Source organism: Tenrec ecaudatus, chromosome 1, assembly GCF_050624435.1.
Source record: "Tenrec ecaudatus isolate mTenEca1 chromosome 1, mTenEca1.hap1, whole genome shotgun sequence".
Lineage (NCBI taxonomy): Eukaryota > Metazoa > Chordata > Mammalia > Afrosoricida > Tenrecidae > Tenrec > Tenrec ecaudatus.
The window spans coordinates 164,879,045-164,890,855 of NC_134530.1; the positions used below are offsets into that span (position 1 = coordinate 164,879,045).

The 11,811-nt window shown below is 59.4% G+C and overlaps 1 protein-coding gene across 3 annotated transcripts; it reads right to left on the reverse strand.

The window, feature by feature from the left end:
• Positions 1 to 392: 392 nt before the first annotated feature.
• PBXIP1 (PBX homeobox interacting protein 1) lies at positions 393 to 11,636 on the reverse strand. 3 transcript variants are annotated; one of them, XM_075562583.1, is made up of 12 exons: positions 11,548 to 11,603; positions 10,798 to 10,865; positions 8,878 to 8,966; positions 7,330 to 7,447; positions 6,990 to 7,060; positions 6,750 to 6,915; positions 4,686 to 4,919; positions 4,540 to 4,563; positions 3,567 to 3,661; positions 3,354 to 3,485; positions 1,645 to 2,813; positions 393 to 1,420 (listed from the first exon to the last, which is right to left on the reverse strand). In XM_075562583.1, the coding sequence occupies exons 2-12, from the start codon at positions 10,859 to 10,861 to the stop codon at positions 1,339 to 1,341; spliced, it is 2,244 nt and encodes a 747-aa protein (XP_075418698.1). In that variant the 5' UTR covers positions 10,862 to 10,865; positions 11,548 to 11,603; the 3' UTR covers positions 393 to 1,338. The 3 variants fall into 3 exon arrangements, with proteins under 3 accessions (XP_075418698.1, XP_075418703.1, XP_075418699.1); XM_075562588.1 differs by lacking the exon at positions 10,798 to 10,865 and having other exon boundaries at positions 11,548 to 11,636; XM_075562584.1 differs by lacking the exon at positions 4,540 to 4,563 and having other exon boundaries at positions 11,548 to 11,604.
• Positions 11,637 to 11,811: the final 175 nt, after the last annotated feature.

Consider the following 11,811-nt stretch of genomic DNA (forward strand, 5'->3'; position numbering starts at 1 on the left):
ACCCCATCGGTCTGGGAAGAAGTAAGGCCAGAGTGCTCCTCACAGGCAAGGATGGGGAGGCCTCTGCGGACATACTGCGGACATACTGGCAGGAGAGGAGAGGCCCCCCCGGAGGCCATCGGCTTGGCAATGCAGAGGAGAAACCCCCTAAGAGGATGGATGGACTCGGGGGCTGTAACGACGTGTGGACGGCACAGGGCTGGGCAGTGGTTCACTCTGTTGTACAAAGGGTCCCTAAGAGTCGGAACCACCTCAGTAGGCCCGAACAACATGGTCTGGTGCAGGAGGAGGTCCACGGGGGGGAGGGGGGGGGAGGCTGGGACCAACCCTAGTGACACTGCCCCTACCACCCGCTCTACTGAAGCAGCGACGCAAAACCTTAGAGTCAGACATGGGACAGACACGACTGACATCAGTTTAATCTCCCGCCAGCTCTCAACGCCCATTTCTGAGCACAAGAAACGTGAGGCTTCCACAGATTACCTTGCCCAAGACCACCACGCCCAAGGCTCCATTCCAGAACCCTCCCACGTGTTCGTACCTCTCCCAGGGGTGCAGCCAGGGCAGCTGGGAGCAAACTGGAGAAGCTCCACCCAGGGGACCTGGGGTGTGGTGGTGAGTGTATAGGGAGGAGCAAACAGAAGGGCCCAGTAGCCGTGCCTAAGGTGGCAGTGACTGTGGGGACCCCGCGCTGAGAAACCTGTGCAAGTGACAGACACCCCCCACCCCCCAATGTCAATGGCTCCAGCACCCCAGCAGCATTTTCCTACAGGGACCTGTGTCTACTGATCACAGAGGAAGGAGGCAGGGCTGAAAGGGGGGCTTCAGCCTGGGACAGCAGCTTCCAAATTTAAGGAGACCCAAGGGCATGCCTCATGCTGGACCCCCAGCCAGCAGCACTAGCTAGAGTCCATTCCTAGTGGGCACTGGGTCAGTGTGTGTACTGTGGGGGCACTCTAGGGTGGGACACACACAGGAGGGGAGGCAAGCTCCAGCTTCACAATCCCAGTTTCCCCCCCTCTCCTCCCACTCCTCCAAAACCCAAGGCAAACACAAAAGTAGGAGGCCCTCCTGCCGCCCCTCTGCACACAGACACAGCACATCCGCTGAAGGTCACCACCCAAGGGCCTGGGCATTTGCATACATTTGCATAGGCACAAGGCAGGTCTAGCTAAGGCCTTTTTCTAGCACAAATGGCATCAGTGCAGGTGCGGGTGAGCTGGCTCTCTCTGCTGGTCTGGACCCTGGCCAAGGGTGCCAGCGAGCCAGGGAGGGGCGGGGCTCAGCAGTCGGAGCCCCGCCCCGGGGCTGGGTACAAGTGAGCGGAAACAGGGGGCCTTAGCCCCTGTGCTGGTGGCTGTGTTCTTCTCTGGGCCCGAAGACTCTGGGGCCCCGGATGTGCTTGTCCTTCTTCCCTGACCTGTGGGAGACAATGGGGGGGGGGGGGTAAGGACGGTGAGGGGTGGGAGGGAGAAGGCCCTTGGGTGGAGGCAGGTCTAGGGAAGGCAGGAAACCCCCCAACCCAGGAGGGGAACCCCAGGAGCACTCTATGGGGCGGCCAGGCAGCTTCGGGCCCTCAGGAGACTTCTCTAGACCGCCCAACTCGGGGGGCCCAGCCCCGGCACCCGCGCCCCCCCCCTCCACCTCTTTTTGCGGGCTCTGTCTCCAAAGAAGTGGCTGAAGACGAAGTCCTCAAAGTCATCCACCTCGTCGTCATCGCCCGTCTGCCGCAAGGCCACCTCCTCCAAGCTGTCCTCCAGCGCGTCCACAAAATCCCGGAAGCGGAGGCGGTCGTGGCGGAAGATGCCATCCTCACCGAAGTAAGCCGGTGACAGGGGCAGCTGCTCGGTGAGCGGCCCCGCCCAGGGCAGCCGCGCCAGGTAGGTCCTCAGCAAATGGGCCAGCTCCTGCTGCCGCACTGGGGCCAGCTCCACGCCGAAGGCAGCCAGGCCCTCCTGCCGCGCGCACTCGGTCACCCCGGAGCAGCCCTGGGGTGCCCGGTACTCCTGCCGCAGGAGCTCTGCCCAGGGCGGGAGGGGGTCCTGCCGGCCTCTGGCCCCCTCCTTCCACTGAGGATGCTTCTGCCTTTCCCTGGGGGGCTGAGGGCGCCCCTCTTTCCTCGGGAGCTCCTTGGGGCCTTGCTGCTTGGCCTCCTTCCCCTTGCCCCCGTCCCAGCTCTTCTTCCGCTCCCGCTCGCGGCCCGGTTCCTCCTGCTTAGGCTTCCAATACTCAGCCTTCCCGTCCCCCTGGCCCTCGCGCCACTTTTCCTTCCCACCTCGTTCTCTGGGACTCTGGGAGGGGAGTTCCGGACCCCGGGTCCCTGAGGCATTGGCGGGCACCCTGGGGTCCTGGCCCTGACCCTGCAGCTTCTGGGCCAGTCTGTGGCCCAGCTTGGCCAGGCTAGACTGGGCTGGGTGCCCCCCGCCGGCCTCCCGCAAGCTGCGCGCCAGCTCCTGCTGCACGGAGCTCAGAAGCCGCCGCTGCTGCTCCAGCTCCTGCCTCAGTGCCTGGGCCTCAGCCTCCAGCTGCTCCTTCTGCTTCAGGAAGCCGGGATCTGGCTCCTGCCCCCCGGGGCCTTCCCCTGCCGGGGCCTTGCCGGCCTGCAGGCCTCTGCCCCAGTGGAGGCACACCCCATCTGGGCCCCGGACACAGCCGGCCTCCAGCCCCTGGAGCCGGGCCCGCAGCTGCTGCAGCTCTGCCTCCAGGGCCCGCTGGGCAGCCTCACCCTGCTGCAGGGCCCCGCGCAGGCGGGCGTTCTCCTCCTGTAGCCCTTTGGGCTGGCTCGCCAGGCTCAGGAGCTCTTCCTTCTGGGCCTGGAGTGGGAACAGGCAGGGGGTCACGGGCCGGGCAAGGCATCCTTGTCAGGTCAGGTCCAGTGCGCTTGCCTCCAATTCCATGCAATCCCAGCATGAGGCCGAAGCCCCTTTCAAGGGCTGAAAGGTGCAGAGGGTTTGCCTCTCAGCCTGCTCACCATCCCCATCCTACCCCGTGGAGTCCCACATTTCCCCCAGGACCACAGTTTCACCATCTTCATCAAATAAGCGTGTTTTTCAAATTTACCTAAGGATAGCCAATAGATGGCTCCCGGGCCCTAGACCCACCTCCCCTCCCCAGAACAGACATCATCAATTGAGCACAGCACTTCTTTCCCATCACGTCTTCAAATCCTTCTCCACACCCATCAGTTGGAGGTGGCATGCCATGTAAAACAGGCAGGCCAGCCTTGGCCTGGGTCTTAGCATGAGCAATGTGGACAGAGGGCTAGAGGAGTCAAAGCAGGGGAGCAGGGGACATTCTTTTGTGGCGATCAGAAAGACACAGGCTGGCCCAGCCCACCCCTCACCGATGCCCACCTGCAACTGAGCCTGCAGGAGCCGGATGTCCTGGTTCTCTTTAGCCAGCTTGTCCAACAGGAGGGCCATGCTCTGCAGGCTGGGGACACTGCCAGGGGGCGCTGAGGCCTGCATCGGCTCCCTCGGTGCATCCTGAGGTCAGAAGCCAATTACCCCACTGTCCAGGCAGCCCGGCTCTTCTCCCAGGGCTCCACACAACACGGAGACACTTACATGTGCCTGTCCACCCACCGCCACCGTCTCCTGCGACTCCGTGTCCCACCCAGTCTCTGGGAGGACCTGCAACTCCCCGCCTTCCTCCAGGGGCTCTGTGGGAGAGGGAGAGGGGTGCCGGGCTCAATGTAGCAAAGTCTGCTGTGGGGAGAGGAGGGGCGGGGCGGGGAGGGGGCCGTGAGAGCCGCAGAACAGCTATACAAAGTTACGTGCTTGGACAGGGGCAGGGAAGCGGAGGCCCCTGGGATTGGGGTCTGGTAAGGCTGTGAACTAGAACAAGACCCAAATCCTCTGCGTGGCTCAGATCCTAAATGGATCCCTAGAGGAGGGAAACCGGCTAGGGCGAGCTACAGGAGGTTTGATGAAGTTGTTTAGCTGAATACAAAAATTATCTAAAATGTAAACTCCAATCTAATTCACAATTTAAAAACAACACCACCACCAAACTCACTGCTATCGAGTCAATGACGATGCACAGCCACGCTACAAGATGGAACAGAACTAGCCCTGTGGGCCTGAGCCTGTAATTGCTGCTTACAGGAGGAGAAAGCCCTGTCTTTCTCCCTCGGAGGGGCTGGTGGTTTCGAACAGCTGACCTTGCAGATCACAGTTCAATGCATAACCACACCACCACCAGGGCAGAGCTCCTTAATTCACAATAGAAAGTTTAAAAAAAGAAAAAGGAGGGGGGTGAAGGGTGAATCATAGAGTCCATTCTGTCCCTAGACACACAAGATACACTAGTTCTCTCTCTCTCTCTCCCTCCCTCCCTCCTGCTCTATGGCTCAGAAATTCAAAGAAGTCCAGAGCCAGAGCTGACCCTTAGCACTGAAGAGGCCAATAACCGAACAGTAAGTAACTGCAGCCCCCAGCAGCGCCCCTCCATTCCTGACTCAGACAAGCACCCCTCAAACCCCCCATCACTGCCTCCGTGGGGCAGAGGGCAATCAGGCCCAGGACCCTCCACACTCACCGGGCTCCGAGTCTGAGAGGCCACCTGAGGATGAAGATAGAGGGGTGCGATAAGGCGGAGAGAGGAGGTGGGGGGCAGGGGGAGGAGAGGCTGAGGCAGGAGGGGCTGGGGAAGAGACCCAGGTCCCTTGGAGAGGCAGCACTCACCAGAGAACAGGAGGATGCCCAGGCCCAGCATGACTAATGCTCCGAGAAGGCACATGTTGAGGGAGATGCCCAGCTCCCCTACCACGCCCTCGCTGCCCGCCTGGTCCCCTGCACCTGGGGGCGTGGAGGGCTGGGCAGGGCTGGGGTCCCGGCCCCGCCGTCTCCGCAGGCCCTCGATGTCCACGTCTGTGTCGTCGTCACTACTGGAGCAGTGCAGCTCCTCCATGAGCCGAACTGGAGGGAAGGATGGGGCTCTTAGAGCCGAAATTGAAGGGGGACGTGGAGGAAGGCCAGTGGCGGGCTGCAGAGAGGCCACGGGGAGACCCTGGCCACTCGTGCAGTGACGATGGCTTCCAGCCCCTCTCGAGGCTTTTCCATCTGCAAACTACAAAAGCCCACTGCATCCTAAAGCAGAGTCCTCCTCCCAGCATGTGCCCCCTCCCCCCGCAGCCTGCCCCGCCCCGTGAGCACCTCACATCCTCCTGGTCACTCTGCGGCCTCCTGGCCCAGTTCTCTCCGATCCCCAGAGTGGTGGGCTCCCCACTGCCCTTTCCAGTTCTCTGTTCTTACTAGACCAGTGGTTCTCAACCTTCCTAATGCCGCAACGCAACCCTTCCATATAGTTCCTCATGGTGTGCTGGTCCCCAACCATAAAATTACTTTGTTGCTACTTCCTAGCTGTAATTTGGCTACTGTTAGGAATCTGGCAACCCTGTGAAAGGGTCGTTCAACCCCCAAAGGGGTCGCAACCCACAGGTTAAGAACCGCTGTTCTATACTATATGCACAGTCCCCACCTCTCCACCGGACCCACACCCCTGCTCGCCCCTCCCCTCCAGCCAGCGTACCTGGCCTCCTCGAGGTCCACAACTAGACGGCTGCATGTGGGTGGTCCTCAGGGACCGGGACCGTTTAACACAATGCCCTCTTTTCTGATGTTCCCCAACTCAGCAAAAGTTACAAGTGACATCACCAGCCTAACCCCAAGCCCCCTTTCATCACCCCAAGTCCAATAGCAAGTCTCCACAGTTCAACCCTTGACCATGTCATCAGCAGTCTACTCTTCTTCCCAGCGACTGCGACCACCTTACTTCTGCTCTCATCACTGTGGCTTCAAGGTCCCTGGTCTCTCCCTTCACAATGGATTCATGCACTCCTCGGCCACAGTCAAGGCCGCACAAGCGGCCCAACTCCTTCCCTCTCCGCCTGCAGAGCCCCTCCCCTGAGAGAACCCCTTGGATGGTGCCCCCAGGTCTTCCCTGAAGCTGCAGCCCTGCCTTGGATGTGCCAGTTCTCGGGACCCAACCTTCCACTGAGGAGCCCAGGTGGCGCAGTAGTTACAGTTGGGCTAACTACAAGGTCAGCAGTTCAAAGCCACCAGCTGTTTCTCAGGAGAATGATGAGGCTTCCTACTTCCTACTCCGTCATGAGTCACCATCTCGGAAACCCACCCGGGCACTTCTACCCTGTCCTGTGGTGTCGCTGTGAGTCGGCATTCACTCGATGACAGGGAGTCTGGCTTTGAGGTTTTGCACAAGGCTCTGTTCAAATACCACTTCCATTCGGAACCCTTCCCCAACAGTCTGTGTCTCTCCGATCCCTTCACTGTCCCAACTGAACCCCCCTCCTTCCTTTGGGACCCCTCCTGCTTGGCACACCTCTCGTTCTGACTGGCACCTCGGCGCCCTCCGTCGTGCTCTTTTACACTGGCCGAGAGCCACCGGCCCACCTCCCCTGGGACCAGAGCCAGCACATGGAAGGGGCTTTGAAGGAAGGGTCTGTTATACAAATGAGGGGAGGAGGGGGGCACTGGCGGAGAAGGAATAGTCAGTCAGCATCAGCTGTGCGTCAGGTCAAGGTCAAGTCACTTAACTTCTCTGAGTCCTCAGAGAGCAGTGGACTCAGAGCGAGGGCAAGGAGGGATCACCCCTCTGATTGAAGGAGGGGGCCACGCTGTGATGCCCAGGCCCGGCCCAGTGCTCTCGGGATGGCATTCTCACTGCCCCCCCCCCACCCATCTCCTTCTGGAAGGAAGATACACATGGGAGACCAGGAGAACACTCACCTGATTTTGGGGACGAGGGCAGGCTCTGTGGGGGACTCTGGTCATCCACGCCCTGTGTGTCCATTTCCAAGTCGGCCAGCAAGGAGGTCTCCTGCAAGTCGCTCTGGGCCACTGTGTCTCCTGGGCTCGGGGGCTCGGCATCACCACCATCGCCCCCCAGGGCCCCCTGGGGACGCAGACCCAGCTGTGAGCAGCTGCTCTCCCTCCCACTCCCAGTCCCCCACCGGAGAACACCCTCACCTTGGCCTCCAGCTCCTCGGGAGGAAAAGGAATGGCCCCAGACTGGGAGCCCTCACTCTTGAAGTGGGTCTCTGGGGTGGCGGGGGTGGGAGGGGGTAGAAAAAGCTCAGGAAAAACAGCAGCACCCCTGCCCCCCTGCTGAACACCCCTTTTCAGTTCTCTGGTTCCCGAAGCCCCTGCCAGGTCAGAAGGGGTGGGAAAAGTCCAGCAAATGGGATGGAACCAGGGAAGGTGTGGTTACACTGAGATCCATGAGGGCCCAAAGCCCCTCTTTCGGAGGGTAACTGGGAACAGACAGGAAGGGGAGCCACGCCCTCACCCGCAGCAAGACGCCCCTCACCTTCTGGCTCCACGGTTCCAGCTAACTCTTCACCACCGGCCTCTGAGGTGCTCTCGGGGGCCATGTCACTCTCTGGATCCGCCCTGGACTCTGGGCCCAAGGTCTCCACAGGCAGGCTCTGGGGGGAGGGGTCGAGTGGAAGGGCTGCTACAGAGGACAGGCAGTGGGCCAAAACCAACGGCTTGGAGCTGTCAGAGGGGCCCGCTCAGGGTCCCAGCCCCATCTCTCAAAGGTGCACCATGAGGGGGGATGAGTCCTACCAGACTGGCAGGGCTTGGTGAGCTGGCACCAGCTTCTCAGCTCAAAGGGGAAGCCTCCACTGCCTGATGGCACCTGCACTGTGGGAAGCTTTCAGAGACTGGCTTTCTCATGAACAGAGCAGCAAGCCTGCCCAGTCCACCACTACCCCCTTCCCGACAGATGAACCACCTTGGCATCTATTGGGTGGGGCGAGGGAACAGAATCCCTTGGGCACTCACGGTTACAGCTTTGTCCCTCCAGGCTTGCCCACATAACAGGCCAAACACTTACATCATCCTGGCATTTCCCACTAGCCCCCCACACTGCCTGCCCTCCCCTGACAGGTGCTCACAGAAGCCCCGCTCACCTGGCCACCGAGAGGCTGACCCGGTCTCCATGAGGCCCTCAGCCTCCCTCTCCCTGCATACTGCCCTGGGCAGGCCCACCACCCACCTCATCTTTGACTTAGTATGTCTGTCATTTTCAAAACGCTCAGAACAGAATTGTTCCATTCTGTTCTCATGCCCCCTCTACAAGGCCAGCGTCCAAACCCATCATGGCAAGGGGGGGGCGGGGGGGCAGAGGTGAGATGGTACCCAGGGCCCCCACCAGTCAGCAAGGTGCCTCTACAGGCAGCCAGGACACTGAACACAAGTCACCTGGTCCCCTCCTTCTCCACCCTGCTTCCTCCTCCCCTGCCAGGGAGCCCCAATCCATGTGTCCTGCTCTGGGGCCATCCTTGAGGCCCCCCACGCTCACCCAGTATGTCTACACTGAGCGCTCCCTGCTTCCCCTCCTGGTTATTCTAACAGACCCAGTCCCAGAGGCAGGAACACAGACACTCCCGTGTGACAAACTGTCTCCAGCCCCAGAATCCAACACCTCAAACCTGGAGCGCTCCCCTTGGGGAGCCTCCAAACATCCTCCCTGTTCCTCCCCAGCCATGCGGTGGGCCCCTCTTTCCAGTGAGGGTCCTAACACTGTCCAACGCACAGGCCTTCACGGGGTCCCCTTCAGGATGAGGCCAGATGCCTCCACCGGGCCTCTCAGCTCTGCTCGCACCTCATTCCATCACTGGCTTGGACACACATCCTCCTTGGCCCAGGGGTGCTCCTTCCCACCACTGTCCAAAGACCTTGGCACAAGCTGGTCTTCCCACTTTTCTCAGCATCAAGGCAGGTCCAAGTCCCAACACCTTCTCCATGAGTTCCTCCCCCCCTTAACCTCTGGGGCTTGAGCTCCTCCCCCTGCCTCTAGAGACAGGCCCAGGAAGCACCCCAGCCCCATTAGACGCCCCCAGCTTCCTACCTCTGTACCAGCAAGTACCCAACTATTATCCGAGTCTGGGCAGGAGGCCATCGCTGCTGCCGAGGTCCCCGGGCTGCTGTGACTGTGATCTGTAAATAAACTTCTTTCAAGGACCCCCCCAACTCCACATTCACACCCCACACCCGCAGCAGCAGCCTCAGAACCCAGCCTGGTTCTAGCCCTTCAGACCTCTACACCTGAAGTCACCTGCAGTATTTGCATTGTAAATCAACCCCTGCCCACAGCCAGGGGCAGAGTGGCTCTTCCAGGGCCAGCGGGTCCTTGGGAAACTGGACTGACCTTGAAAGGTCAGAGAAGCCTAGGGGTGGAAAGGCTTTGGGGAATATCCAGGCCAACTGCCCAGGGCTCCCCAAAGCCTGCCACTGCGTGGGGTCTGGCTCTGAGCTGTCTGTGCTTCAGACAGGGAAACACAAACCCCAGATGGCTGACTAACTCACCGTGCTAAAGACGACCGTGACTCAGAGGAGCAAGGAAAGTTAGCCAGTGCCAGGCCCCTCCACTGCCACCAATGCCCTCGGGCCAAGGTCTCTCACCAGAAGTCCCCGGCATGGTCTTGTTTGGGGGTTCTCAACACTGGTCCCTACCTGAGATTCTCATTCAGCTGGCTGGGGGTAGAGCCTTTCTTAAAGCCTCTCCAGATGTGTCAGGTGCAGCCAGGGTTGAGATCCGCTGAGATCACCTAGCTCCACCTGGATGTGCCTTTAGACTATCTCCTTGTCCCCCTCACTCTCCATCCAAAATCTTCTTCCCCTTCTTAGCGCATCCCCAGGGTGTTTCATCTCAGGGACAGTGATGGGGACTGACTGGGGAAAGTACCATGTGGCAACAATCGTGTAGAAAACACTTTCCAGTGTGCGACCCTCCCTGCTGCTTATCCGATCTGATCTGGCAGGAAGGGAGTCCTCCCACTTCCAAAGCCCTGGCACAGGGAAAGCTAGGAAGAGAGGGACTTATTCCTTCAGCCAAGACCAAGACTGCCCCCTCAGGCTGGGGCAGTTGCTGGTGGGGCCTGGCTAAGGAGGTGGAGGGGTAGGTGGGAGTCCTGGATTGTAATTCTTCAAGGACGGGTAAGTGACTGCTTAGTGAGGGACTAGAAGGAGCAGAATGTCTATATGTTGGGCTGCTAACCGCCAGGTCAGCAGTTCGAAACCACCTGCAGTTCTTCAGGATAAAGACCAAGCTTTCAACTCCTGTGAAGAGTTATAGTCTCGGACACCCACAGGAGCACTTCTACTCTGTCCTATGGGGTCGCTATGAGTGGAGACTGACTCAGAGGACAATAAGTGGGTGAAACCCTCAGAAGGAAAATAAGGGTGTCGCCTTCCATCTGAGCAGTTGTAAGCCCCACATAGTACCCTAATGATCTCCGTGGCCTTTGCCAGGGGACACCTAAGCTTGGGGCAGGGGAGGGATGTCTCCCAGACCCGTCCTCAGTGACACACCTTCCATCTCCCAGGGAGAAAGGATGGCTGCAGTGCCAGCCACTTGCCAAGTCCAACAGGACATGTTGGCAGGCCTTTACAGGCACTGCCGTCTGCTCTCGGGCCCTGCCGCCGCTGGTCTGTCATCATCTCCCGTCCCCAGTTGCTGCGTATGACTGTTAACAGGTGGTGGCAGGAAGGAAGTGGCAGCAGCTCGGGCTGAAGTCCCTGTTTATCCCGGGCTGTGTACAGCCTGCTCAGGTCCTCCGGAACTCCGCGGACACCATGGCAACCAGGATGATGTCAGACCCACTGTCTCCATGGAAACCAGCCATGGTATTTGGGTCAACAAGACAAACACTTCTGAGACCCTAACAGGAGGCATTCTGGAACCCTGGTCCACAGTGCCCCAAACTCGGATCCCTCTCTGCTGGGATCACCTAGGATTCCAAAAGTACTCTTCTTCTCCCAAACCAACCTCTGACTTCCTTATTAGGAAGTTCCTTCTGTCCTCTCTCCAAGCTTCTCTGCTGGGTTTTCATCAGCCTGTAAGAAAATCCACCTGGACCCACTCACTCAAGACCCCTCCCTTTTCTTTCTTAGTCTGCCCCAGGCAGGAGGCGGCAACAGCAACAGCAACAACAACAACAACATCAACATCAACATCAACATCCTGTGTGGATTGTCAAGAAACCCTGGTGGTATGGTGGTGAAGCTCCTGACTGCTAATCAAAAGGTGGGCATTTCAAGCCCCCAGACTGCTCTGTGGGAGCAAAGTCTGCTCCCTGAAAGATTTCCAGTCTTGGACACTCCGTGGGGCAGTTCTACTCTGTTCTAGAAGGCTGCTGTGCCTCAGAATTACCTGTAACAGGTTTGGGTTCTGAAAAAACAGGATGGTCAAACGTTGGCTATTTCTAAATGATAGCTAAAGGGGGAGCTCTCCCACTCTGCACAAGCTGGGAAACCTTGCCAATTTCAACCCCTCCAACAGTTGTGGCCCCGAACTCCCCGAAGCAAAGGACCTGAGGACACAAAATTGGCCCAGGAGTCCCACAGCCAAGTTCCTGTTTTGGAAATGTCTGCGTAGGGCCCTCCTTCCCCGGCCCAGAAGAGACCAGCGGGTCTGTGACCCTGGGGAAAGCCCAGTCCCTCGTGAGTCCCGCCCTCCCTGCCCTTGACCCTTCCTCTCTCAGGGTATCTCTGGTCCCCTTCCCGGCTGGGGCATTACCTGACCCAGCTTCGGTCTTCCGCTGAACTTGTTGCTGCCTCCCCTGGTTTCCAGCCCAAGAAAAAAGGGGGGGTCATGTGGCCAGTGGCTGACCAATGGCAAGTCAGCTTCCTCCAAGGGGCGGAAACTTTTGGCCAATACGCGCTGGAGTTGGAACCGGAGGGTGGGGCTACACAAGCCTTAAACCTGCGCTTTACCCTCCTGTGGTGGGAAACCCGGGACCCCGAAAACTGAATTTTACGCAACCTTCCCTCCTTTCCCAGT

Bases quoted from the DNA above. Each gene is read 5' to 3' on its own strand.
- PBXIP1 (XM_075562583.1), bottom strand. From the start codon at position 10,861: ATGAAAACCCAGCAGAGAAGCTTGGAGAGAGGACAGAAGGAACTTCCT. The intron at 6,916-6,989 runs GTGAGGGTGTTC...CTGCGTCCCCAG, and splicing joins CCGAGGAGCTGGAGGCCAAG to GGGGCCCTGGGGGGCGATGG. The intron at 4,564-4,685 runs GTGAGTGCTGCC...CTTCATCCTCAG, and splicing joins GGGCATCCTCCTGTTCTCTG to GTGGCCTCTCAGACTCGGAG.